The sequence below is a fragment of the Pogonomyrmex barbatus genome, unplaced genomic scaffold (genome assembly GCF_055798465.1).
Source record: "Pogonomyrmex barbatus isolate J1 unplaced genomic scaffold, ASM5579846v1 scaffold14, whole genome shotgun sequence".
NCBI lineage: Eukaryota > Metazoa > Arthropoda > Insecta > Hymenoptera > Formicidae > Pogonomyrmex > Pogonomyrmex barbatus.
The window spans coordinates 5384038-5408714 of record NW_028297110.1 but is presented as its reverse complement, the minus strand read 5'-3'; the positions used below and the strand labels follow the sequence as shown (position 1 = coordinate 5408714).

Sequence of the window (24677 nt, the reverse complement as noted above, 5' to 3'; positions counted from 1 at the left end):
AAGAGATAGTTTACATCGAATGAAGATTATAGATTAAGTGTACTAAGAGTTGTTCAAAAAAAGGAGAAATTCTCACCTAACGAGAGGCCCCATGACACCATCCTGAGGGAGTGACTGTAGGAGCGAAGGCCCCGCCGATACTGGACGTGTCTACGCAATCAAACAATTTCCTTTTAATCGAATGCGACGATAAGGTAACGTTAATAGCTATAACGAATCGAACGCAATCGGAAAACAAAAGCGACCACCACGATTGATAACGGCAATATAAAAGCAGAATCAATACGACGTGGTAATCGAGTAATGCGCGAGGAAATAATACCTTCTCTGTTTGCGTGGCGGCGTTAGAAGTGTGCACGGAAGGGATATTGTTGTTGCGCGTCGCTAGACTATAGCTTTGTGCGTCGCCATTCTTAGGTCCTTGAAGCTTCGACATCTGGAGCTGCGAAGATTAATATTCGATCACTTTGGAAATTCGCTTCGACAAACAATTCGCTCCGAAGACGATTACCGATTAGATCTCCGTCGAGGCGTGCTTTTTGCTTTTGGTACAGAGCGATACGATTAATCGCGAGAGAGATTTACCTCGTTATTTACCTCAAGTAGCTCGATGGTACGATCCCGCACCTGTATCGTACGATCCCGATCTTCTACCTGGCCCTGAAGGAACACTACTTGCCTCCTCAAATCCGCCAGTTCGTCCGCGATACTGCTACCACCGCTTCCCGGTGACGTGCTCACGTCGGTCGTATTAATTCCACCATCGTTCAGGTTGCAGAAGAGGCCATTCTAAAAAAAAAAAAAAAAAAAAAAAAACGTCGAATGTCATTTCTCATTTAATTTAATGTCATTGAGCAAGAGTTAAATTTTATAGAAGGTAACATGCACTCACCTTCGGATTATCGAATGGATTGAGAGTTTCTGTCTAAAAGATCAATATCAGGTATTAGCATCTTGTACATTAATATTTGAATTTTTATAATTTATCGCCAGGATCGAGTAAAATTATAGCAAAGATGAAAATCTCATAATAATAACGCTCGTGTACCTTTCTCTTGTAATTACAACTTTCTTATAATTAACATTTTCACGTGTGTATTTCTTTCGTAATTTCATGTGTACGCGTACACAACTTTCATGCGTTCATAACTTTTACTCAATCCCATGGATAAAGATATATAATATAGTATGAAAAAAAAAAATATATATATATATATATATACATATCACATTATTATAATTAAATAAATATACACACATGCATGCAAACGAGGTGACATAAATAAAATTAGTGATAAGTGCGATAAAGAAAATCAATGCAACGTACCCTCGTCAAATCGTTCTCTCCTGACTTGAGACGCAAAATCAGGAAGGACGACGACAAAAATGAAAAATAAAAAAGATCGTGTTAATAAATGGGCAAAAACATAAATGTACCGTGTACGTATGTAAGTAACGGAATGACGTTTGTCGGTCGTGTAAAAACAAAGATACAAATGTGTGGCGTGAATCAAAGGCGGGCTAGAGGTAAACCCGAGTCGCCTCGGCGCCGCACGTAAAACGCGCAAAACACATTTACGGGAAACGATCGCAAGAAGCGACGTGCAAAATTCTGGCGTAAGTGTAAACCAAGCGTGCGCTGTGCATTGTCATACCTCCTGAAGGACCCGCTTGAGTTTCAGGAGCATCGTCTTTATGGAGACGATATCCTGGAACATGTACTGATACGTTCCGCGGTCTATCCTGAGGCTGGCCTCGTCTCCGGAATCGACGCACGAGGATGACACCTACAATATCAGCGAAATGAGAAACGCTTCCAAATAAATCGAGTGAGAGACTGAAAGAAGCGTAGAATTTTAACTTACACTTCCCGACGTTCTCATAGGACTAGAAACTTGGCGGTTGCGCATGTTGTCTAACGAACGAGGCGATTCCGTTCCCGATCTGCTGCGTAACAGCCTTGACATCCTGTCACTTCCGATTCTGAAACAAAAAGAGCGAAATCCACTGTACTTTTACGCGTTTAATTGCGTTCAGTCTCCTTGAATCGCATCGGAAGTTCTAAAACCTTTAAGAAGAAGAGCTCTAGCAAAATCGAGGTCCTAAAAATGTTAACTATAGAGGTGTATCTCGATAAAAAAAAAAAAAAAAAAACTACCTGATTAATCCATCCTTCTCATTCGCTGAAAAAGGAGGTGAAACGGAACAAGATGAGAATTCTATTTATCATGCATCACATCGAGAAATAAATTACACATAAAAACAACGAGTATACGCTAAGTAGCAAGTTTTCTTGTAAATGTAAAATATTCAGCGGGGAACCAACAGGAAGTAAGCATATTCGCACATTATCATAATTCCCATTGTAGTCACGCTATCTCAATAATGGAAAAAAAAAAAAAAAAAAAAAAGCGAACAGACGAGCGTGCGGCGCCTAATCCCTGCGTTTCCTCGCTATCTCGTATCTCTCCTACGCTATATCTGAAACGGGTCTCCGCTCTTTTCCCGAGGGGGTGAGAAAGAGGGAGAGAGAAAGAGAGAGAAAAGCGGAGTGAAAGAGGCACTACCTTCCGGAACTATTCTTGGCTCGCGATGAGGCCGCGGCGGAAGAGGAGGCCGTGGCCGCGACGCCGATGCCCGACGTGGTGATCTGGCCGGCGCTGCCCGACGCCCTGGGCTGCCGCGGCGGCGGCGATCCGTTCGTGGGCGTCGAGCTCTCGGAGGAGAGGCCGGAGTCGTCGCGCCCGTCCTCGGCACCGGCGCCGCCGGTGCCGTTCTCCAGGCTCGCGGCGACAGCGGTGGCGGGGACGGGGACGCGGACGCGCGTCGGTAGGCCGGTGGTGCGCCTCCGGGCGCCCTTCGCGCTCTCGAATGAGGAGGCCATCCTCGCGCTCCCTCAACCGGATCGTCGGTCGCCTCCCGGTAATCGCGAGCGGGTCATCGGCCCGCTCGTAACGCTCAGAGTACGAAGGCACCGTCCAGCCTTCTCGAAGGGAATCTCACGAAGCGAAGGAGATGGAGGAGGAGAAGGATCTCACGTCAGTCCTCGTCGGCAGTTTCTCCTCGACGCGCTGTGCTTAACGCGCGAAAGGCTGTCGCGCCTTTGTTATGTTTATTGCTGGACGTGACAGTCCGCCGGCGAGGTTCGCTTCGCGCGCGGGAAACGAGATAATGTAAATAGAGGATGCGGCACGGACGGGCATATTTAGCCGCGGACGGAATGCGCGTCGCGAAGGAGGCTGTTGCAGTCGAAGGAGAAAAGCGGGAACGGGGAAGAAACGTGCGATAGGATGAGAAACGAGGAACTTTAATGAAGGAGGACCCGGCGCGGGAGATCCAGCCGCGGCTGGGGCGATGAGTAATTCGATAGACACGCAGTCACTTTCCCGAGACGCGGCCGCGCGCTCGCGCGCCGAATTATTACGCGTGTGCGTTTCGCAATCTTCTTGCGCCGAGTTACGCAAATTCGATCGCGATCGCGAGCGCGCGGGGATTGTGACGATTATACGCTCAGCTCGCCGATATCACATCAAAGATGAAGCTGCAACGAGATAACGAACGTAAATGGAAACTCGTTTACGGTCGGACTCGGCAGCCGCAGGTAAACGGGCGGTGCGGCTGAGGAGGGGAAAAGGAAAAAAAAAATAGAAATCCAGTGAACGTGATCTATAGATCGATCTAGATCGCCGCTCGGATAGCGGTAACGCAATATTTTGCGGACTGACTAACGAGTCTCTCTCTGTCTTTCCCTTTTTTTTTCCACACATCGCGAGTTATTTGCGCTGTAAATTATCGAGCGGTCGTTAAGCGCGTCGGAAAATTGCGCATCTGTTCAAGTTAGTTTCTGGAGACGAGAATAATTTATTTATCTCGCTCCCACCCCCGTAATTTATCGTGTCTCTTCAACACACTCCCGGCTAATTGCGTCGCCATAACTCGCTCGTTAGCGCTTCCACTCTTCCCTACCTCGTTTTTTTCTTCATTTTCATAACAATCTCAGACCCGGACTCGGAAGGAGGTGAGTCATCCGGTCGCAAGTGAAAGTTATCCTATCGAAATCTCCACCGGAACATTTGCCATTTTTTCGCAAAAGCGTCCCGTGCACGTTTCAAGCAGCGAATCAAACGACTACCCGAGTGCGGTCATTTCATTTCTCCCCCACGAAAAATTTGAATATGTCGCTTCTTTAATGAACCTCCAGCCGAATGTTTATTTCATTCCGGTGGGAAATCAGGCGATCCCGACGCGAACTAAATAATTGGCGGAGGCTTCCGTGCTGAAACGGCGCAACGCAATTTCGGCAATTTTCTCCAAAGCGGCACCATCGCGTGATAAGCGATGTAGTTCGCGCTAATCCGATTAATCGATTCACCGCGAGGACAGCGTAGGTTTATGTTTCGCGACTATTTATAAACTGCGAACCTTAATGCCATGTTAAATATACGACCGCGGCCTCGCGTGGTCCGGTGTATCATAATAAACGCACCCGCGATACCATCCGAGACCAGGAGGATTCACGTGACAGCGCGACAAGGAGAGAACGATAAGGGCCAAGAACGCGGCTCCAGAAACGATCGAAACGAACAAAGGAGGAAAAGGAAGAGACCGTCTCGTCTTTTCTACCTGGACTTGGCCGAACGTCACACTACGTTCCCGCGCGACTCGCGGCGGGCCAGGATCGAGAATTCCCGACGGGAATCCTGGTCGACACCTGCCGCGAAGTAGGCTCTCATAGGCACAACACTCTCGCGCTCGTCAAACGGAGTTTTTCACTTTCGTCGCGTCGGGAGACCCGGTCCGAGACGCGAGGCGTCCACCCGTTGGACGTCGCATCTAGGAATCGCCTCGCAGTCCCCTTTCTCGTCGTCGTCGGGAGGACTTCCTCGCGAGGAACGCGAGGACACCTCCGCGCGAGGGTTTCGGACACGGACGGCGCCGCGACGCTGGCCGGTGCGTTCGCCGGAGTGACCTGCGGCCGCCACCGGCGGGTAGATACAGAATCAGGATCACGTAGGACACCCTCGGCCGAGGGGGATACACACAAGGAACGCGTGCGCACCTCGCACTACGGCGACGAGCTCGGTTCGATATCTCGTCGTCGCGGTGGACGGCGAGAAGAGAGGAGAAAGAGAAGTCGGAGAGGAGGTAGGGAAGAACGGTAGGGGGAACAGCTGCAGACAGCAGGGAGGAGGTGGTGAACGCGAGATTGGTGGGGGTGATAATGCAAAAAGCTGCGGGAACTATTGCGATACCGAAGTTTAACGATACCGATCTTCCCCGCGGGAGACGACTTCGTCTCTAAACTCGTGGGTTTCCCGACCTCTTCCCTCCTCTTGCTTCTCATTATTGTAATAGTTTACGCTTGACGAGGAGATCCTTTCGTTTTCTCAGTCGGAATTTCATCGGAGCTAATGAGCCTCGAACAACTCTCGAATAAAATCCTATTGCAAGGAATAAATGTAAAGGACCATCGGACTAATTATCAAATTCACGCTATTCCCATCGTCCAAATTCAGCGAGATGAATATTTCATTAACTGTCAGTTCTAATTGGACAGTTGTGACAGTTCTGCTAAAATTAATATCAGCGGGGTCAACGACTAGCTTCGTCCATTAGGAGCGGCAAATGGCTTTTCAATCGACATGTAGAAAATTTATTCCGATATCAAATCGATATTATCCAATCAGAGTGTCGCATTTCCTTATTTATATACATAAATAGTTTATGTAGAAAATATAGGAACGTAGCACAGCTTGATCGGACAATATTAATTTTACAGATATTTTACAGATATGTTTTACATAAAATTCCATTTTTTAAATATATGTTAATAAAATTCCATTTCTTAAAGCATCTGTAGACAGCAAGGTTCCCATTTATAATTGTTTTATCAGCCGTATCGGGGATCTTGTGACTCAAGTGCTTCGTCATCGAGCGCACGCGATAGGAGGAATTTGTAACAGTCGATAGCAATCTAATTCTAAATCGTCGACATACTTCCGTTCATTGAAGCACGTCCCAAAGGATTTTTCTCCCGAACGATTTCAAGGTTTTTGTCGAGAAAGCCATTTGCGGATCGGCCCAACAATGAGGATTCGCTCGCCACCGAGACGATCAATACTCCAGCTCCAGCTGGTCCTTTGGCCCTTAAAATCACGATTCACAGTCATCGTCTGCCCTCCTCTCGCCCCTCGATTCCCGATATGGTTTTCCACCGACTTGGCTCCAGCGGAACGAGAATATGGGGATTTATAAGACTCCCCAAGGTTTTTCGTGCCTGACGATATTATAACTTGGCACGCACTTCTCGATTCTCTTCACGAGCGGTCTACCGGAATCCTGCACCCTCGGGAAATCCCTCGTGGCTCTTTCCCTTTCGTCGAGCATCTGCGAGCTCCCTGTCTGCGTTTTGTAATAAATTATCCCGCGGGGGAGGCCGCCCGAGATCGATTCCGGAATATTTGCCGAGGCAATTTCCCCGCTTCGTTGTTCGTTTTTATAAAAGCAAATATATATTTATTATACGTATAATAACTATTATAGTAACTATTATATATTATATATTATATATTATATATTATATATTATATATTATATATTATATATTATATATTATATATTATATATTATATATTATAATAACTATTATATATATTTATTTAAAAACAAATATATATATATATATATATATTTCTAACGATATATGTACTTATATCGCTACTACTAATTGATTTATTTATCAAAAGAAGAAATGGGCTTCTTACGTTACATTTGATTTGTAGTCTCGCGGTATGTGAACTCGCTCGAGAATAATCGGCGACACTATTTTATGTCGTCGACCGCGGCTTATCGCCGAGAGAGGTTTTAGCAAATAGACCGAAAGAGTTCACCGTTACACAGGTAAAACCGCACGAGGAAGCGAAGTTACATCGCGTAAGTTGTTTCCGCTACGGCGAGCGCGACACATCCGAGGAGAGGCAACACCTTTGAAAATGAAAATTGCCGCGCGCTCGCCTGTTTTCCTTCCCGAGGGAACACGCCTCGTTCGGAACACAAGGCGAGAAAATCGAGAAGATAAGTCGAGAGAAAATAAATGTTATATCACGATGGATCCGCCGAAATAAAAATGGTAAAGCTCCTTACCATTTTTATTTCGGCGAGCAACGCGCGCTCGGTCCCTCTGATAAGAGCGTAATATTTCGCCGCGGGACATTCCGCCGCAGATTGATCAATACGTGCTTTTTGCGGCCGCGATCGATGCCGTCGCGGACCTAGAATTTCGCACACAAAAGACGCGCGTGAAGGAACAGCAGAAAAATACCGAGCCATGGCTAACTAGTAACGCTCTGATTGACGAGGAAATCGCGCTGTTCGGCTCGGCCCGACGTCTTCGCGTCGTGTCGATCGGCTTTCCGGTTGCCACCGATCAATTTCCGGAAGGCTGTAAAATTAATATTAACATTCAAGCGTTCGTCTTTCCGTTCTTTCGACCTGAACTGGACATCGCGTGGATGGTGGCGAGTCTCATTGCATCACGATCGTCCATGCCTAAGCGCAAGCCCGTCGTATGCATCCTAAGGAAAACCGGTTTACACGGTTGAGCGGATTAAACTACGGCTTTTCTTTTTCTTTTGCCTTTTTTCGTACGATAGCCAAGGTCGTGGCAAGCAGGAGCTTGGGCTCCTCGCAGCGCGCTTACAACCCTCTGTGACCCAAATCCCATATGTACCTGAACGTGGATTTCGTGCGGCGCGAAATGGAGATGAAATGAAATAAAAGAAAACCAGCAATCGACGAGAGGAAGTGTGTTTTAATTATGCAATGAAGGAGATCGATATATATGCTTACAATATTACGTATACGAGGAAGACAAAAATACGATACACAGTCATACTAAATGCCGTCTTCTAGAACTCTCGGCGCTACACCGCACTCACTTCTCTCTCTCTCTCTCTCTCTCTCTCTCTCTCTCTCTCTCTCTCTTCGTTTTTCCTTTTGCATTGCCCCTTCTTACAGATTACGGATACATTTTTCGAGTACACGGACATAGATACTTACGGACATATGTAAGTGTCGCGAAAATGTAGCGCCCCGAAATGACGGCGGCTAAGTCAGTTTCGCTAAATCAATCCTAAGATGGACCGAGTTTATCGGAAAGAATTGATTCTGAATATTGTGAGAGATACATAGGATACTAAAATAGCATTGTGTGATCGCATTGGTCTTTTTTGGACGGGATAAGAAGCCTGAAAGGCAAAAGTGAGACGGAAGGAAGAGTACAGGGCAAGCGCAAGAGGAAAGGAACAGGCTCTCTGAAAGGAAGAAGCGAGAGGAGTTGACGCGAGGATTCAACGAGCTGCTATTCAAAGTTCAGAATGGTAGCGATATATATTCCTCGTAAGTACTATGCTAAGTATAAGTATATGTACGTTGCGTTTTAATACGTGTCATCATCGCGACATTGGTAATCGCGATTTTCCGCGCGTGTACATACAAGGTGTCCCATAAGTCGAGGTCAGTCACTCCGGAGATGAATGGAAATTCAAAAACAAGAGAAAAAGTTGTTATGAACATAGGAAAATGCATTGTTCTCGAGTTATCGCCATTTTTACATTGAAATTTGAAATTGCTTTGCTTTCGAATTTTTTTGTTAAAATTTAAAAGAAGAGATGGCCTTTATGAGCTTTATGATATAATTAAAGTCAAATAAAAGTTGTGGGCTGCTTTAGCACTATTCAGGAATGCACAATTGTGGAATTCTGATCTCTGCCAAGAGATACTAAGTATCTCCACGTGGTGCATCTTGTGTAGCGCTAAAGCAACTTAACTTTAACTATGTTACAAAACTCATAAAGATCTTCTCTTCTCTCAATTTTGACAAAATTTCGAAAGCAATTTGAAATTTCAACATGAAAATGGAAATTTCAACATAAAACAAGACATTTCCGGATCTATGTCCATACTAACTTTTTCTCTTGTTTTCTCTTGTTTTTCCCAATGACTTTCGAAGCAATTGATCTCCATTTTTTGAAACATCCTGTATCCATTAGTCTTAAGCATGATCTCGCGGAATCGCGCGAGCTCCTCAAAAGCCGCGCATCGCTTCTCGCCACGCTCCCCGAATCTCGTCGAGCGAAGAGGCGTATGCCATTTTTTTTTCTCCTGCGTTCTGCCATCCAGCATGGAACTTAAATAGCCTACTTGAGACAAGCCTCCCTAAGAGCGCGTTGGCTTGCCTCGTCTCCGGGTGGGGAATCCGCTTAAACGTAAAAGAAGATCAAGCTCACGATCGTATTTCGCTCATGTCACCAATCTAACGTGAGATAACGGTACCTCGGCTGGAATACCTCCTATGGAAGGGAAGCGACGATAATGCAAAGGAAAATTTCGCGGAGAGACGCGGTCGCGATGAAGGAGGACGAGCACGAGGCCGCGGGACATCGAGGAGAACGCGCACCTTTTTACTGCAAAACGTAACGGCGCGTATCGAGAACCGAAAGAAAGACCGAAACGCGGCTTGAAATCGGCAGGCGAGCGCGAGATCGATTGCTCCGAATTACGAATTAATCGATAATTAAGCTAATGGAATGCAACGCGTATCAGCCGCGCTGTTCTCATCCATCACGATGGATTCAAAGAAGGGAAGGAAGGCGGGAAGGATGACACCGACTCGTCTCTTCTATCAAGCTACGCGTTTACACCTAACAAGCTCCCTATAATGCCACGAGTATACGATTAGTTCATTCAGCTATTTGTTGATAGCACCGGAGTGTTAAAATGAATTACGCTATCCGTATCTGTAATACGTATTAAATAAATAGCGGTTGGTTACCGTTTAAAAGCAAGCGGTCGCTGGGAGGACTAGGAGGAGGACTAGAGTGCGTCTACTCGGGATCGGGAAAACCACTTGGAACCGCCGGCCGCTGAATCGCGACGGGACGACAATTTTGGAAGGAACTCGACGTTCGAGCATCGTTATTGGAAAAATACGAAATTAGAAAAATAATCTCTATCACCCGCGCCACGCTCTATCAGACGCGCCCGCTCGGTGCCGGTACACCGCCCGTGACTCGCGCGAATTTCTTTCCAGAAAGATCGCTCACATTTAAGCGTTGTAACCGGGACGCAGCGAGACGACCTGTTGTAAACCGGCGAACAGTTTACAACGTGGTCGGCGGGTTACTCTACTGAACTACGCTTCAACTATATACCTCGATTATACTTGAGAGAATCGATAATCTTTGCGATCGTAATAAGGACGCGTTTGTAATCTCGAAGAAGTTACCCGATGCCTTATATGCCTCGTGAAATCACTTATTAAGATATATTTCCCTTGGAAACGAAAGAGAGAGGTAAATTAACGAGGCTAATCGAGCCGCGGGGGTCGGAGAACTAGTACCTTTGAGGTAGCACCTTTCCCATCTACATCCAGCTTAAGAAATTGGGCGGGATGGAATGGTTAATTATGTTATTAGTTATATATGTATTATTACGTTCCTCGAAATAGATTGATTGACTTCTCTCTCAAAAACAAGAATAGAAGACATATAATACGGAAACTTCGTGAAACTTCGAATAATAATTATGTATAAGGTCTGTTAAAAAAACTAATAAAATATATCTACAGGTACATAAACCTTACAGTAAAAAATTATTAGACTAAAAAACTACTGCGTAAAAGGACATTCTTACATTAAATAACAATTGTACCGCGATTATTCTGCGAGAATTTAAAAAAGACTTTAATTCGTCGAACTATTCTAACTTTGGAATAAACTTGAAAACGCATACTAAAATTAATTGTAATCACGGCGTGAAAATCATCTGTTTTTTTTTTTTTTTTTTTTCATTTAACCGTACCCTAAGCAAAAGTGGTTACAGATGCACAACCATAGCCAGCCAGATTTTCCCGGTTGCGATATCATACGCTATCGTTATCATCGCTCGAATTCTTCCAATCAACTTTCTCTCTCACTCACACTCTTGACAACGTGTCTGTCTATTTAACTCGTGAGTGGTCGCATTACACGTTTTGGCAAATGAAAGGTCTCTTTCTTCTTACACAAAGAAAACGCAAAAATCGTACACCTTCTCACTGCCAATCTGTATCTTGAAAGTCCCACGAGTTCACTTTAACGCGGTTCCTTTCTTTTTTCCCCTTACGCGACCACTCGCGCGTTCAACCACTCTTGCGTCCGTGTGTTATTATTACTGTGTCTCGGTAATCGGCTGCGTGCGGTTATCGGTTTTGCTTAGTCGACATTCAAGGGAGGACCGGCGAACCCCGCTCGCTAGTTAGGGTATGTCAGCTGGTAGTAGTCTCCACCCGCGGAGTCCTCATCGGGAATTTGCAATTGCTTCACCCGTTTTACTAGCGCGCTAGAACACAGAATACTGTCGCTGAATTGTGGCGTCTCCTGTGGCGGATGTGTGTGCGGGCATGTTTATTTCGTTCATTCTGTACAAGCAAGAGGGTAAGAGGCCACACACGATGCACGTGTGCCTCGTACGTAACGCCTCATAGGGGAAAATCAAACATAATCATGTCAAACGCAAGAGCTCCATCGACTGATATCTATTTCCACGAATGTAGATTAAATTTAATCTCGGTTTAAGTCTATTTTTTTATTCTTTTCTAATTGTTCGAATTAGAAAAAGAAGAAAAGTAAATTAAACCGAGATTAAAGTTAATCTTGACATTGATAGAAATGAGCATGAGAGACACACACATGTCACTGAGAATTCATGATATTTTAAAGAGGGAAATATCTTATATTTGGCTTTTGTTAGCAGGCTCATTTCCATATGAAAAATATCACGCATTCTCAACATTGAATCAATCTACCCTTGGAAGCGACTACATTTCTTCCCTACAGACCTACGTGTATCGGTAGATGTTGTTGAAAAAAATTAGCAAGAGGAAATATTTAAAGGCTTCGATTTCTGTCTCTCAATAACCGCACATTGAAACCTGCTGATCGTAATCACCGTTAATGACGAGCAGAACGAAAACGAGTGATGAAACAAACGAGTACGTGATGCTGCGTCTAGACGAAAGCTACAAGGTCAGACGAGATTAAGAACTGCAAGGTAGAGGATAGGAAGGGCTCGAGGATGGACAAGTTTTAACGCGTGTTAAACAAGATGTACGCTTTTTTTCTTGCCGAGAAAGCTACCGAGTAAAAAGGAACTAACATAAAGGAGAGTAGGTTGTTATGCGCGTGTGGCCATGACGTGCTCGAAACTTTGCGCGATTATTATTGCGAACGCGATCCGAAATGTTGCCTCTAAAAGTATTTCGTGCTCCCGACACGGAAAATATCGCTTCCCGATTAAGAAATAGAAAACAATAAGAAAGATGGAGTTTTACGCGATGGAGTTTTAAGCAATCTTCTCGCGCAGAGTGCTTAACGATCAACTTCTGCGAGTCTTCATTGCAGTTTGATGTACGGACTGAAGTTATAAAATTGCATATATATATATATATATATATATATATATATATATATATATCGTGTCTACAATAGCATATAATGTACGCGAAGCATGTGTGAAGGACGTGAAGAGAAGTTTGAAAAAATATATATGTGACACTTCCTCTCTAAAGATTTTCGCTAAATTGTCATTCAATTAAAAAGTAATTGTATATTGTAAAAAAATTAGAAATATGGAATATGTTACAACGAGAAAATTAAAATATCGCGAATATCAGATTATCGAGTTTTTCGTGATAAGTTGAAAAAATATTTTTCCACATATTAAGATATCGATGTTAATATTCTAGAGAGTATATAAATGCTCCCACCTGCACACATCATTAATTTCTTACAAGGCATTTTAATATTAAGTATTGACTTTGCAGAATTTTTTTGTACACGAGAGACATAATATACAAAAAATCCGAAAAGTCATACTGATCGAAATTCAAGAGTGACTTATAACTATTGATGAAGCGGATATACATCAATTTAATGGTTGGATGACACATCCTTTGTCTCCTTCCTTCGCATGATATGCATATTTTATCCACTAACTATATTACAGCATCGACCAGATACTCTTTTAATCTTCCTATATATAGTTTACTACCTCTAATTAAAACTTGCTACAGTTTCACTATACTACAGTCTCTATATTTGTGAAAATTCTTCTATAAACGCGTAGAGATTAACCAAAATTATGCATTCAAAGTTATAATGGATATTACATACAAAAGCGAAAATAATTGATACGAGTGTATATTGAAGTATACAAATTCGATTTACATACAAAAGGGACAGAATGATGTTACGATTAGAATATCTAAAAAGCACTATATACAAAAAGCACAAAAACGGAAATTAGATACCGTATTTTATCGGATTTTATCTATATAAAGGTATAACAATACCGCCAGAGAAGCGGTAATATGTGCTTCTTCGTTCTGATCAGAGGAGAGGAACATTTTTACATAATCTACATATCATTTGCAAGTACGTCACACGTTGTAAATCTAATTGCAGTAACATTCGGTTAGTTATTCCCGGAAAAGCATCATGCATCATGGGGTACATTTCGACAAAGCGACGAAAGCATGGGAGATAGCGAAAAATGCGAATACACACCCAGATTCGGTGATGGTCTGATTGTTATTGTTGCCAGTCGCACTATTGACGGAATTATTGTTGGCAGAATTAGAATTTGCCTCCTCCATATGCGCGGTGTTCAGCAACGAACTCCACTGCCTCATGACTTCCTCGCCCTGAGCCTCCAGCTCGGAAATTATAGTAGCATCATCCAGCTCGTGCAACGCGGGATTGGAATTTAATCTGAAAGAGAAAGAGAGATAGATGATAACTCGATTCGACGAAAAAGAAACGGTGATACTTTTGTATTCGAGCTAATCTATGACATATGTGTATCTCGCTTGTTAAAAGTTATATCTTAATGCTAACCGCTGCTGTTCCTCGTAAGAGCTTGCGTCACTGCCGTCGTAATCTAACATTAAATCATCCGAGGCGATGGACTCGCAGGGCGATAAAGTGTCTACGCTTCCTGTTCGATGCAAACGTTGTCCATGATGAGGACTGTTTACTATACCCTTGATGTGCGCACCATCTGTAACGAAAATCACAAACATGTTATTGTCAGTGACAAAATATGTATTTACAAACATGTATTTATTTTTATGTTTATATTAAGATAATAATTATTAGATTATTCGAATTCAATAATAGTTTAATAAAATAGGTTTATAATAAGGCGAGAATTTCAAAAATAACATTCGTACTTACTCGTTTTAGAGCTTGTCTCGATCAGAGTGTGGCTATTCTCGATGGTTACTTGTTCCCCCATAGCAGATTGCGTTTCAATTCTCGCCCTCGAGTTGTTATCATCGAAAATCAATCCGGGCTGATCCGCGATCTCATCGTCGAAGAACTCTCTACCCTCGGACAAGCTGAGCGAGTTGGAGGCGTTCGTCGGCGTGCCGGGACCGTCGTCCTCAAGAGTGTTATCTGAACGCTCGTACGCGTGTTCCTCGTCCCTCTTCGAAGGCTTTCCATCCGACTGAGTGATGCTGGCGGTGGGACTGTCAAACAGACTATCTACCGGTGAAGTCTCGTCATCTATCAAAGTGGTTGTGGTAGCGGCAGCAGCGGCGAACGCCGGATCTTCAATGGTTAACAGCACCGAGCGTAGAGCGTTCTTTGATGTCGTGCCATTCTTTGTTGCAGCGGTGATCGCCTGCGCGTGCTGGGTGACGATGGAATTGGAACGCTGGCACTCGTCACTAGAGCTCAACGAGTACTCATCCGCCATGGCCTCGCCGTGGCCATATTCGGGATCGTCCGAACTAGGCGGGCTGAAGTCCGATTTGATGGACGGGACCTTTTCCGTGCGCGATCGATCCTTGTAGACCTTTTCCTCGCTCAAACAACCCTCGTCGTATCCCTCTGAGGACGTAGTGGACATTGAGGCGGTCGAATCGGTGTATCTGTTGTCCTTGTTAACGATTCGCTGGTATTGCGTGGCGCGTTCACGTACAAAGCCGGTATTCAGGCTGACCGCAGCGGTCGCGAAGGATTTGGGCAATGGGATCACAGAGATCTCTGTGACTGTGCTGTCGTCGTCCCGGACGTCTCTCACGTCGAAACTCTTGCCGGTCACCACCATGCGCAGATTCCTCGGTCTGCCGACGCCGCGTCTCCTCAGAGAACCATCGTCCACGAAATCCACCGATCTGATTCTATCGTTATCTTCCGGACCAGCCGGTTGGCTGCTGACACCCGAGTCCTCGGTCACCGAACCCTCCTTCGAGCTGGACGAGCCCTTCAACGTCGACGTGGATATTTTTCTGCTCTGATTCGCCGCGGTTTTCGCGATCTTGGAGTTCGAGTCATTGACGCGCACGGCGTACTGCGGCAGCGGCAGATGGCTGGTATGCAGCGTGTACCTGCTGATGGGTTCTGGAATGCCTGAAACTCGTCTGTTGGCGTCCGTGTGTTGCGTCGTCGAATTTCCGCCGTAAGCCGCATTGTTGGATTGCGGTGGGCGAGGCTTCGCCGGCGCCGTCGTGCTGCACAAATGTTGCGGCACGTGCGCGACGATCCGGTTCGGTTGCTGCTTGACGAAGTAGTTTTCCTGCTGGAGCTGTTGCTGCTGCGGATATTGCTGCAGCTTCTCCTGATTGTAGTGGCTGATGCTGTGACTGCTGCAAATGTCGCCCACCTTATTCGTGAATCTCGCCTGCGGCTGCCGGTAACCGAAGCGATTCGTCCTGACGCCGATCCCGCTCGAGTCCTTCTTCGGCGGCGCCAGTCGCGGTGTCGACCGGCCGGACGACGAATTATAAATCACGTTGCTGTTGTCGTCGTCCATCATACGCCTGCGATCTTGCTCCGGGCCGGCCGACTTTGATCGTGGGTGCAGCAGGCTCTTCTCGCCGGCGGCGTAGTTCGCTATCGGCATCGGGATCCCGCTGGCGGGCCGTCGTCGGAAGCCGAAGGACATCGCGGTGCCGCGCGTGTGCGACGTGCCGCGCTTCGAGGAGCCCCGTAAATCGCCCTGAAAAAAGAATATTTTATTAGAGACACAAGATCTATGAGATGTGAAAAAAAATGGGAACGCGAGAAAAAGATAAACTGATGTCACGGAAGATGAAGTTGAAGCGAACACACACACATACACACACACACACACACACACACACACACACACACGCACATATCGTACATATTAGAGACCGTTTATCTTTTTGCGATAAGAATCGCTCATTAAGAGAATCATTCTATTTACAGCCAAGTTCGCAACGCTGGCTCTTCGATCGAGAAAGTCCATCTCTCGATCGTTATCGCGTTTCCACCGCCGTCACGAACAAAGGGTACTTCATATCAAGATGTAAGAACTGAGTTTATCGCAGCGTATCGTACCTAGTCACGCATTTAGCCGCGACGATTATATTCGTAGAAGAAGATCGATATCCCGTGTAATTGAATTTCAACGACCTGATTGAACTTCGCTCTTCATCGATCGTGTGATATATTACGCATATCTTAGCCATTTAACGCGAGCACGATTTCGGCTCTTCTACGATACTTTCGACTTTAAATTCCGTTTTTTTTCGAGCATCCACTCGGCATCGTGCCGCCTACATCGTCGCACGTTCGTAGGGTTTCGGTGCCTATTTGACGAACCTTCTGCGTGGTTCCCGGCTGCAACAATATTAATCGATATTCGTGTGCGGATTATATAACAACGCGATAGCGCATCCCGCGGCGGACGAAGCTCTCCGCGACAATGTGCACGCGAGCACCGCATTGTCCATGATCGAGTCGACTGAGGAACGGTGCAACTCTCGGAGGCGCATCTGAGAGCCGTCGCGGCAGCTGGCGCAACCCCATTTGAACTCCAGAAATAGCGTAACAAATCTGAGATCCGCGTCCGCGCGCGTCTCGAGCGCATTCGTGATGAGGCTCGAAAGCTTGAGTCACCGCATTCAACGTGTCCCGCGATTGCGAGGACTTTCAAATGTATGCGGCACATTACGATATAATAAATATAATAAATGTAATATATAGAATTATCACATCTCTATCAGATGTAAAATAACGAAGATCAAAAATGTGTGGATGAACATCGGGTATCATAAAAATCACTTTCAATTCTAGAACCGAGGATTAAATTGCTAACTCCGCCGATTTCAGCAAATGACATAGAAACTCGATCACATTGAAGAGACAAATGACAACACTCTGATATTATTCACGATAATGCCATCCAATTGTCACACGCGTATAACGCGCATCCTCTCCGAAGGGAGAGAGAGAGAGAGAGAGACGAGGCTTTATCGCGGATTTCGAGCATCCCTTACCGCAATACCGGTGCCCTTCTCGTTCTCCAACGAGTCGTCCTCGCATCTCGTGCTGCCGCACCGGTATTCCATGACGGGTGCTTCCGGGCCAATGTCACACAGCCGGTCGTCGATCGATCTCTCACGGGGATTGACGGCCACCCACCGTCGCTTTACGTCATTCCTCGAATATATATATCTTTAACTGGCGCGAGAAAACGCGTTCTCTTATCAGAAGAGAAGAATGATAGAGAGTCCTCTTCATGGTCCGTCACATCGTAAGGGTGGCATACGACGGCGAGGGAACACGACAGCGCACCACCACCGTCGTCGTCGTCGTCGTCGTCGTCGTCGTCGTCGTTGTCGTCGTCGTCGTCGTCGTCGTAGTGATCGTCCCCGTCACCCCCGCATGTTCCTCGCACTTTCTTCGTCTCGCTCGCTCCCTCGGCGGCTTCGACCTCGTCGTGCGAGGCTCGGGATGCGAAGGAAAACGAACGCGGAGGATCGATCCGGCGGTCTGCGCCGGCGTCGCGACGCCGACGTGCACACGGCGACGTAGGCGAGGGGCTGATTTTGATTGCGGATGCGCCCGCGCCCCGGCTACCACCCGGTGTACATACAAGGTGTTCACCCGAGAAAGTGTGTCTCTCGATTTGCTCCACTCGATTTTCGACTTCGAGGTCATCTATGGAACCGACGGGAGGAATTCGAACGGATCGTCTTCGGCCTTCGTCGGTCAGGCGTGTCCTGACTCGACGAAGACTGAATCCAGGTGGTCTAGAAAACCCTAGCTCACCCCGCTCGCTCTTCCCGTCGGGGAGATTCGTGGAAGACGAATCGATTTCACGTCCAACCGGAGAAAGAACCCTGCCACCGGCGATCGCTCTCAACATTCGGGACGCACCCTGTATACAGCTCGGCTGATTCAGCGACGCGACTGAGTGTGCGTCGATCGCATCGTTATCAGAGGCAGAAGCGGCTCCCCGGAGTTCGCGGCTACGATGACGATTATGCGAAATCGACGAGGTGGAGCGAACCGAACCTGCTTCGCACGAACGGTTTCAACGCTTCATCACTTTGGGCCAATACAAACCAATGTTACAATGTTGACATAAACTAAAGCTTTTCATTATAGCTTTTCTTTTTCTATAGAAGCTACTGATCTTACAAAGAAACAAAGATCTAATCGGTGGATCGATACGATAAAAGCGAAACGACTTCTGATATCGTATTTTCTAGGAGACTTGGATTTCATCTTGATATCGCTTCTTTTCTGTAAACTAACTCTTCGTAATCGGCCTTGCTGATAACACGAGTAGTCTTTTGCGATAGTAACGTCGTGATAACGCACCCGGGAACAAAGGAAACTTATAGATAGATCAATAGTCGAAGCGATCGGAATTTTTCTTTATAAAAATATGCAAACGAAAAATTTTTTATGCGAATCGAATAAAATTAAATTTTCTTGCGAAAAGTAATAAAATTTCAAAAGTAGAATTAAATCTTACTTTTAATCAACATAATTATTAGAAAGTTAAATTCAAGACAGCATACGTGATTCGCATTTTGATCTCCTCGATTCAAAATTGTCGAATAATTGGATCTCAAAGCGTAAAAATTTAAATTAAAACCGAATCGAAATTAGCTCGCACGTCTTCTCCACTTCTTCTTTATCCACCCACGTGATGTCCATCGAACTCTCACGCACGTGTGCACGCGCGCGACGGTTTCACCGAAGGAAAGGAGGCGCTTCCGCTCCAGACGTGCATCTCGAGCACGAAATCTCCGGGCGAGCGGCAGCCTCTAACGAGAGGACATCAACAATGGGAACAATGGGAAAAGAAGCGGCATTCGATCCGGCGTGATTTCCGCCGTGCGAATCGGCACGGTCGAGAACGCGGGAGGAAGAGGCGGATGGGAGTGAGACAATGGAGAGAAAAGACGAGAGAAAAGAGCGTTCCCCGCGATTTCTCCTTCTTCGCACCTGAACCGTGCACGCGCCGCCGCCGAGCCACGCCAGGCCTATCCAGCTTCCGGCGCGGGTCTGCTGTGAAACCGGCATGCGTGACGACGAACAATGGAAAGCACGTCGACGTCGTCGTCGTCGTCGTCGTCGTCGTCGTTGGTCGAAACGAGAGATCGCATGCGCGAATCGTGTGTGTTTCCCTGAAGTGAACATAAAAGTTCTCGACACGAAAAATCCAGTGAGAAATACGAAAGGAAATCGCCTCAAAATCGATTGGACGGGAATAAGTAGATCTGCGTATGTCGAGGCTTACCGAAAGGAAATATTATATTGGAGTGATTGCCTCAAATTAACTCGCATTAACGGCACGATCATGTTAAAACGATAGGAATCACTGTCGACATTTACGGTAGCGGACTGATTACTTATTTCTAAGCGCACCTTCGCAAATAATTAATATGCGAAGGCTATTTTCTACAAGACCATACCTGCACACTCCAGTGCGTCGACACAATATAATAGACAGGATAGTGCAAGTCTAGGCAGCGATAATCGCTATTAAAGCGATTTACGCTGCCATTTATCGCGTCACGTCCGTTCGAAGATAATTAATTCATCGTGATTCGTGCATGAGAAAGTTAACGCGAGCCGCGAAAGTGTGGAGATCGGCATCTCTTACACGATGTAACGTGGCACGTTCAATACATAGTACAGACGAATTCCTTTTTTTGTAGATATTAATCGTTAAAAGGTATTCGAGCGTGCAAACGATTACGCGGTGCTTTTCTGCAAGTCGTACATCGAAAGAGCAGAGCTTCTAATCGCGAATAATCGTGCGCGAAAAGAATAGCTTCGATACAAATACGTATATTTGAAAAATAATTTTGTTGAACCAATAAAATAATTAGAACACTCAAATTAGTTGCCAGGATATAAACAAATTTTGCAGTATTGTTGTTATATTTAAACACATTACATAATAATTTTGATGATCAACAAAATTATTTTTCTGCAAATCATACAGTCGAAAGAGCAGATCTCAATCGTACGTAGAAAGAATAGCTTCCTTGGATATAAATCTGAAAAATAATTTTGTCGGAGCATCAAAATAATTATTAATTAGAACTTTCGACAACTTGGTTGACAAAATATAAATAAATTTTGTAGTATTGTCATCACATTTAAATGTCTTAATAACTATTTTTCAGATCTGCATCTAGCTAAATTTTTAGATCCTACAGCAAAATTGTTCTTTCCAGAAGAGGATAATAGCGCGGGGTATTCGCTATCACTGAGATTGCTCGAACATTTCGATCGTGTAAGATCGAAAATTGGCGTCCTAAGATGCCAGATGCCAGATGCATCGAAAGATAGCCGAGAAATTTGAGATTTGCCTTCCGTTCCTGCATCAGACCGCACTAAATCTTTCTATCTCGCTTTTGCCAACCTGAAATACATCTATCTATTTCATTTTAATATCTATTTCATTTTAAGTATGTACAACGAGTGTACACTAGTCCGGCTACAAAAAGCAAGCCAATTGTTATTCAATTCGTGTTCGCGCTACGAAACGTCATCGCGAGAGCGCGGGACTCGGTCACGCGTCGCCGACTGTCATTTTTACAGGACGAAACGGGAGAATGCGAGTCACTGGACGCGCGCGAATGATCTATTCGCGGGTGAAACGCGGTCCCGTTGCGTTGGTGGAATCGCGTTTGAGGAAAGGGCGTTGAACCTTCACAGCCTAGTCGCCCGCGTGGATCAGCGATCAGCTGGATTTTCCGCTATACGCCGTACCATACATCCGAGTATGTGCACGCGATAGATCTCCCCGCATATAGAATGCCGCATACACGCATACCTGACGTACGTACGTACACGCGGACCCTCGGTGGATATTGCGTAAATGCAATAACGGAAGTCAGGGACATACGCTCGACTACGTCGGTGAACGCGAACCTTGAAGTTCAACGTCCATCGACGGGACGGCCGAGTATTTCTAGCGAACGAGCGCGGCTGATCTCTCCGCTATCTCTCACCTGTGCGGTGGGGCTCACCTGTTTCTGGGCCTTGTCCATGATACGGTACGAGGGCGAATTGTGATGACCGGATGCTGCGACGACGGCGCCCGCCTTACGAGACACGCATTGCCCCATATAGATCCGCCAACCTTGTCCCAACACCGAACGCTGTTCATAGAAAAAAAGATGTGCGTTAGTCGAGAGTATTAGCGAAATATACGTTTATGCTAATTGCCAAAGCCGTTCAGAAGAGAGCGCGTAAAGATGAGAAGATCAAGGTACATCCGTGTAAATTGGCAAAAAGGCGAGACCTCTTCCCGCTGCGTTTACGCGTTATCACGCGCCCGCAGCTCGTGTCGGGAGGCAAGCGGAAGGAGTTAAACTATGCGTGTAACAGTCCTCATCCTGATCGCACACCTGCCTTCCCATTCACCTTCATTAATATTTCATTTCGCGGTCGACTGGCGACGCGGAGATCCTCGTTCGATTTCATCGAACGGAGCGAAAAGAGCGCCAGGCGACAAGAGACATAGATATGACGTAGGCGGAGAGACATGCTGCCGGGGTGGAGAGAGGGGGAGGGGTTGCCAAGAAAGTAGACAAAGCACCGCCACCGAAGGTGAGCATATAAGTCGGGGAAAAGTTCCGCGCGCTGGTCGATACGTAAGGCCTGTTCCCCGATCGAAAGGAGAAAATCCCGCGATTTAACCAGAGGCACGACGAGGCACATCGTCTATGAATCGTCTACGAATACCTTTCGCGTTTACGGCACCGGTTCTCAATCTTGCGGGTCACGAACCGAACTCGCGTCCCCATTAGACATGCCAGTGTTGCACAGAACGTCCCGAAGAAGAGACATTAGCAGAAGCGAAACGCGTACTCGGATTTCCTCGCCAGATTCTAAAACAATCTCGTACAAAATACCTCGAAGGAAAGTCACCAACTTGCAAATATTTAATAAAATGAAAAAAAAAAAAAAAAAAAAAAAAAAGATACGTCCGATCAAGAATTCCATTTCTCATTCGATTACCGAAGATAGCGCGAGAAAGTAAACTCGTGTTATGAGAAACGTGTTACTTGTTAAACTCGGAAAATAGGTCGTGGATTTTAAAGACCCTTTCTCGGACGCCGCTCTCTTCGAAAATTCGGCACAGATCGAACGCGGATGGGTATTGACCCATGAGTGCTAGTAATGATACGTTCACCATTCAATCTCTCGCAAGACGAATATCACGAGTACCGTTATGTCAATATAAAATAAAAATAACATACATGTACATAAAATACATAATATAAAATGTACGCAACACAACAATTCTGCTGATAAATCTAAAAATTTGATAGATACAGATACTGAAAATAATTTTATTACGCCTTTAAAATTATTATATACAACGTTCAAGTTGGTCAACCAAAAGATCAAAAGTTTTTGCAATATTATTATTGTGCTTAAGCGTCATAACAATAATACATAATGACGTACGTTTGGACGTACATAATAATTTGGAAAGCCCAACAAAATTATTTTCAGATCAGTATCTAGTCGAATTTTTAAATTTGCCAGCAAAACTGTCCTTTATAAAATAAATTAATGTAAACTATGTACACATTAATTTATTTTATGTTGTGTCTTGTTATATTTTTGTTGATTTTTAATACGGGAGCGTTCGTCATTCATACTATATTTATTTTACACGCAGATAATTCTTTAAAATAACAAATGTCCGACCATCCGAGACTACGATTTTTAAAATATTGTATCATAAGGAGCATCTGAGAAATTTTATTCGAAATGCATCAAATGGATGTGGTGAAAGATGACCGGTATGCTACGATCATCAAATAGGTAGGACGATAAATGGCACCAACTCGATTTGTCGTAGAGAGCGTTGCGGATTATATTAAATCGCGTTCCGCGCGATTCCTCCATATTTTACACAGGATTACCGAATAAAGGATAATTTTGCAATTGGAAGATTTCAGTATCCAAGCGACACGGAAATGTCAAAACCTTAAAATAGCAGATGTAAATTAATATGGCTTTCTATTTCTCTCCAGCATCCTCGAATAGGTTGGCTATTGTTACGTTGACACAAATGAATTTGTCACGTTGTCAAGTTTTATAAATAAAGCACAATGGAGAAAATATCAGGAACAGGAATAAATATTATAAATTTTGGAAATGGAAATTAGGAATAAAGATTAAACATAACGCACAATAGAGTAAATGAGATATACTTTTGCAAATTGAAAAATTTGATCAAATACAAATCTAAAAATAACTTTGTTGGCTACAAAATTATTATATATAACGTTCAAATTGGTTGTTAGAATATAAAAAAATTTTGCAGTATTATCATCATATTTAAACGTTCTACATAACAATAATTTTGATGGTCCAACAAAATTATTTTCAGATCTGTATCTGATCAAATTTTTTTATCAACAAAAAAAACCATTCTTTTCATTTAATCATACCTATGTCTTATACTTATGTCCATGTGCGTTTAATTATTATTCCTAATTTTTATTTTCAAAATTTAATATCTATTTCAGTTTCTAATATCCTCCATAATATGCAGGGTCTGATTGAAATTTCTTGAAAAGGAGATCGAATAATTTCTCTCTGAATACCGAAGATATAGAAAGTATACCAAAAGCGTATTGTTTTGCTTTGATCCCGTGGCGATTTTGTCTTCGATTTGCGAAGTCTTGCGATAATCCAGCGATCTCGACCGAATGTTTCCGAGATATTTCCTAGTTCATGTATATTAATTATTTACAGTCTTATGGCCTTTCACGCCGTACAAATGCATGGAATCTGACCTTTCTCGCGCCGCGTGTAACTCTCGCGCAAAATCTCCGCTTACCGTTAACGTTAGCGGATACCACATAGGATACCCCCTAACCCCCCCGAAGTGCCCACGCAGGTGCCAAGTAATCCTCTCCCTCTCCATCCCCTATAATCGAACGGCTCGCGTCGTTTTCATTGTGTCCTCATGTCGTTACTCCCTCTCCCTCCCTCCCTCCCTCCCTTTGCTTCTCATTCCCGAGAGAGCAAAAACGACTGCGCCTGCTATCGCGAAAAAAAAAATTGCGGGGACTTCCGTGGTACACAAATGGGATGATAATCGTCCGTTGACTCGACGAGTCGTTTACTTCGCGATTCGTTCGCTTCGTAGCGGCGGAATCCCGGAATCTCCGAAGATCTCTCTCTTTCTCTCTCACAGAGCCGACACATTCCTGACTCGCGACTCCCGGAATTATCGCGAAGTTCTTCGAGGGTGAATTCCTCGGATCTTCGAATCTCGACCTGCTTCAGGTCGCGTGGGGGTGAGATAAAATATTATTTCTCGTGGAG

General features: G+C 44.8%; 1 protein-coding gene across 12 annotated transcripts in view; it reads right to left on the bottom strand.

Moving 5' to 3' along the window:
- The window catches only part of LOC105428190 (uncharacterized), a 29820-nt gene that overhangs the window by 4256 nt on the left and 887 nt on the right, over nt 1–24677 (bottom strand). For 5 of the 12 annotated variants that reach the window (XM_011640339.2, XM_011640346.2, XM_089072696.1 and 2 more), the window contains 11 exons: nt 21353–21484; nt 14274–16044; nt 13935–14097; nt 13605–13808; nt 1866–1983; nt 1656–1787; nt 1328–1351; nt 893–925; nt 586–789; nt 323–442; nt 77–150 (listed from right to left, as the gene is read on the bottom strand). In XM_011640339.2, coding sequence (XP_011638641.2) covers nt 77–150; nt 323–442; nt 586–789; nt 893–925; nt 1328–1351; nt 1656–1787; nt 1866–1983; nt 13605–13808; nt 13935–14097; nt 14274–16044; nt 21353–21451 — 2942 coding nt within the window. In that variant the 5' untranslated portion in view covers nt 21452–21484. Of the gene's footprint in view, nt 1–76; nt 151–322; nt 443–585; nt 790–892; nt 926–1327; nt 1352–1655; nt 1788–1865; nt 1984–13604; nt 13809–13934; nt 14098–14273; nt 16045–16275; nt 16333–16673; nt 16815–17350; nt 17932–21352; nt 21485–24677 lie in introns of those variants that run through there. The other 7 variants (XM_089072698.1, XM_089072697.1, XM_011640341.2 and 4 more) reach the window with 6 other exon arrangements.